Below are 4162 nucleotides of genomic sequence, written 5' to 3'. Positions count from 1 at the left end.
AACAACAAAGAGGGTCTTTGGCTTTTTTCAAAAGAAGGGAGATGGTGGCCTGATTAAGAGTTTCGGGCAGGACTCCAACAACAAAAGCATCGTTATACATTTCTAATAAGAGTGGTGCAAGTTTATTCCAAAACGTCTTATAAAACTCAGAGGGGTACCCATCAGGGCCTGGGCATTTTCCTCCCTGAAGAGATTGCATCGCCACGTTAAGTTCTAACAAAGTATCTGTCTGAAACTTTAATATTTTTTATTTTTACAGTCAAATATAAATTAAAAATATTCATTTTCCATGTATCGTTTCACACATTCTCACTCACTAAGACATTAATAAGACTACTGTTCAAAATATCATCTAAAACACTGCAAGGTTTAAACACATGAATGTTATATTTTAAATGAAATTTGGGTTTTCTCTGGTTGCTCTATTCCTGAGACAAATAAAAAGATGTCCTTTTTTTTGCTTTAAAAATGTAAAGGAAACCATATAAAAATAAACCCAGCACAAAAAATTTATAACCCGGGAAAGACGACTGCATTCAGGTGACTTCTGAGGAGAAGACATGCAGAGGTGTGACAAGGTTTGTGCTGAAGTCATGTAAGCTGCTAATCTTGACCGAAAATGCTAAAACTGTGGATGAGGTGAAAATCAGATGCAAACGTTAACTTAAGTCGAGATGGAGCTTCAAGTGTACCAGAAAGTCTCAAAACACATATCCGCACACACGCACACACACTCCTGTCTGCATCACTGCACTCTCAAGACCTCAATAATTGATAGCTGCTAAAATAAAAAATACCATCATAAGAGAGTTTTTTTTTTCCATGAGTCTTTTCCACCCTTATAAAATCTTCCCAGTGGCCATCAAGGCAACACACATAAGGTGAAGCCAAACAACAAATGATTCAAAGATGCGGTCATGTTTGAAGGAGGCAGATGGACAGATAACTTCAGACGGTACAAAAAGGAAATAATCTGCACCCCGTAGCTTTCTTTTTCAGGATGGTGAATTATTCAGCACATTACCATCTGTGGTGGTCCAAAACAATTCAGCCCTCAGCTGTCTTTACTCGGTGCAACCATGTGCCATTTATATGCATCTACCCCCCCATGTGGTTGAATTTTGAGATATTTGACATTGCAAAAATGGAACTCCTGATTGACAGATTTGGGTTTTATCAATCTCTGACAGGATCTTTGTTGGTCCCAATCTTTTCCTTGTCAGAGAAGGCCCTTCCATTTAAAAGAGGAAAAAAAAATCACAAACCCTCTCGTGATGCTTTCTGTACGCTTTAGTTATTTCATCATGAGAAGCGACTGAAACACGTGCAGTTTTAGAGCAGAGAAGAGACAAGAAAATCCAGTGAGAGAGAAATGGCTTTCTTCTGTTCTCGGTGTTCCTTTTACACAAAACTGCTGCTCCAGGTTTGCACTGCCTGGTGCACACTCCCTGTTGGAAATGGGAATGGATCGCTTACTTCACCTGCCTGTTTCGCTCCTTCAAAGAGCAGCAAGTTTTCGAAAACAACGACAACTACTTCGTTGTGAAGTGTTGACTCACCAACGCCGGGCCACGCTGACTCAGCACACGAGACAAAGGCTCTTTTAAAGCCATGATAGACAGCAGCTTTAGAATAACTGGTGCAAAAACCTGCATATTTTAGCCCACTTTTAATGAAGTTTCGTTGTAAAGTTGCAACGTATTGTACACTTTAACCAAGTTGCAGTAAGACAGGTGGAAAGTGCACGAGAGGAAAACACAGTTAAGCATTTCATAGTTTACAAAAACCATGTAAAAGTCTGGAAGAATGCAAAAATATTATTTCTGGCGGAAAAATGTGGCAAGCAGCAATAAATAGTAATAGACACAAAGGATGAATAGGAACGAGGAGGTAAACATAAAACCAAATGAGACTCATCATCCAATAATGCAAGATCTCAGACTGTGTTGTGAACGACTCTCAGCTACTACCACGTCAAGTTTTAGCTCAATATCTGTAAAACTGGCTGACTTATAACCATTTTGTGTATGCTAAGCCTGATTAGCTGTGGTGGCTCTCTTTAATTTGATTAAATCCAAAAGTCAATCAGTTGTAAATGTAAATCCAATAATTACTTTCTGAGAGTTTCATTGGAATCTGTTCAGGGGTTCATGAAATATTTTGCTAACAGACAAGTTAAGCATTTAAGATTGTCTGACCAGGGGGTTGCATCGCCCTTCCCCTGCACACATTTCCCTAAAACCTCAGTTAAGCAACAACATGTGATTTATATGAAATCTGAGAAAAAAGCCAATTGATCTTATTACTTGGCTATAAGTTGGTCTATTTTGCAGATTTTGTGCTAAAATTTGGTGTAATAGCAGCTGAGTGTCATCCCCAACATAAACTCTGAGCACTAACAGATCTTGCCATGTTTTTTTTTTAACTTTGGAATGCAAGGCAGCATTCTTTCATCCATCCATTATCTACAGCTTGTTCCGGAGTCGGGTCGCGGGGGCAGCAGCTTGAGCAGATGGCCCAGACATCTTTCTCCACAGTCACCTCTTCCAGCTCTTCCAGGAGGATTCCAAGGCGTTCCCAGGCCAGTTCGAGAGACAGTCTCTCCAGCCGGTCCTGGGTCTTCCCCAGGGTCTCCTCCCATTTGGACATGCCCGGAACACCTCCCTAGGGAGGCGTCCTTACCAGACGCCTGGACCACCTCAACTGGCTTCTTTCTATGAGGAGGAGCAGCTGCTCTACTCTAAGTCCCTCCCAGATAACTGAACTTCTCACCCTATCTCTAAGGGGGAAAACCCAGCTACCCTGCAGAGAAAACTATGTATCCATAATTGGAACACACCCTCCGGTCCACCTTCTTAAAAAGGGGAACCACCACCCCAGCCTGCCAATCCAGTGGCACTGCCCCTGATGTCCACGCAGTGTTGTACAGGCATGTCAACCAAGACCTACCCCCGGAGCTTTGTATCTACCTCGACGACCGCAGCCCCGGTTATGGATGGATCCACACCAAAGTCCCAGACTCAGCTTCCTACATGGAAGCCATGTTGGTGGGATTGAGGAGGACCTCGAAGTATTACTTCCACCTTCTGACAACATCACTGGTTGAGGTCAGCAGCATCCCACCTCCCCACCTTTTGAAAACTTTCTGCAGGCGCCTCTGAAAGTGTGTAACAAGAAGTCAAAATTCCCCTCTGAAATCAGTTGCAGGACTCAGTGGGCCATGATTAAAGACAAGTTAGTTAACTGAGGCAAAGTGAATATCAGATGTTCACATGGCCTGCAGCCAGGTGTCCAGGTGGGTTGGAATTTTCCCAAATTCTGAGGGGAAAAAAGCCTCATAAATTTTCTTTTAAAATAGCCTACAATAACCTGAGCTTTTAGGCAACTAAGCACATCACAGTCGTCAAACATGCATAAATGCAAGAGAGTGGTTTCTTTTATATCTCATATCCCGTTTAAGAAGTATTTTTTTTGGGGGGGGGGTAGGACTCACCTGCCACGGCGAGAAGCAGGAGAGGCAGCGCAGTTTTCCCCGGGACCTCCATCACGTCCTCCCCCCCAGTGCGACGCGCCGGAAAACTGACCGATGGAGACGATCTTTGGCGTCTTCTCGTCCTGCGCGCTCGGGGCTCGAAGCGTGAACTATAGAGGCTTCATTGCGAGGAATCCCGCGGTTTATAGGCAGTAGTTGAAGCTCGGAGGCAGCATGGAGAGGAGCACAGACTGATAACTGAGCAAAGACATGGAGAGGTTGGATGTTTTCTTTTTTCTCTCAGAGCGCACCGACTCCCCCGCCGGTCCTGATGCTGGGACTGCGCGCACAGAAACCCCGCGTGGAGAGCAGAATCCTCCTCTTCGGAAACTGAGGTGGGGGGAAAAATGTTTCTGGGAAATATTTGGAGCTAGAAGGACGCCGGCTCTGTAATCACCAAACTGGCCATTCTTAAAAGATTTAAGCCCTGGTTCCTTACACCACATCTCCTTAGCGCAGGCTCCCACCGGGCTGCAGTTTGGTCAGAACGTGTGTCAAAAAACAGGAAGCGATTACAGAGACCCCCCAAGGAAGGTATTTAACACTCAGAAGTTACTGAAACTAATCTGCTCCAATAAATGAGAGTTTCATCAGATTTAGGCTCCTTTTATGTTAATCAAAGTGCATCTC

The 4162-nt window shown here is 43.8% G+C and overlaps 1 protein-coding gene across 1 annotated transcript in view; it reads right to left on the bottom strand.

Annotated features, from left to right (window-relative positions):
• The window catches only part of LOC108243014 (neuronal acetylcholine receptor subunit beta-2), a 15210-nt gene extending 11254 nt beyond the window's left edge, over positions 1–3956 (bottom strand). Inside the window, exon 1 of the mRNA XM_017428189.3 lies at positions 3494–3956. Coding sequence (XP_017283678.1) covers positions 3494–3545 — 52 coding nt within the window. The 5' untranslated portion in view covers positions 3546–3956. The remainder of the gene's footprint in view (positions 1–3493) is intronic.
• Between the last annotated feature and the right edge of the window lie 206 nt (positions 3957–4162).

This window comes from Kryptolebias marmoratus, linkage group LG9 (genome assembly GCF_001649575.2).
Source record: "Kryptolebias marmoratus isolate JLee-2015 linkage group LG9, ASM164957v2, whole genome shotgun sequence".
Classification (NCBI taxonomy): domain Eukaryota; kingdom Metazoa; phylum Chordata; class Actinopteri; order Cyprinodontiformes; family Rivulidae; genus Kryptolebias; species Kryptolebias marmoratus.
This window is presented reverse-complemented; position numbering and strand designations above follow the sequence as displayed.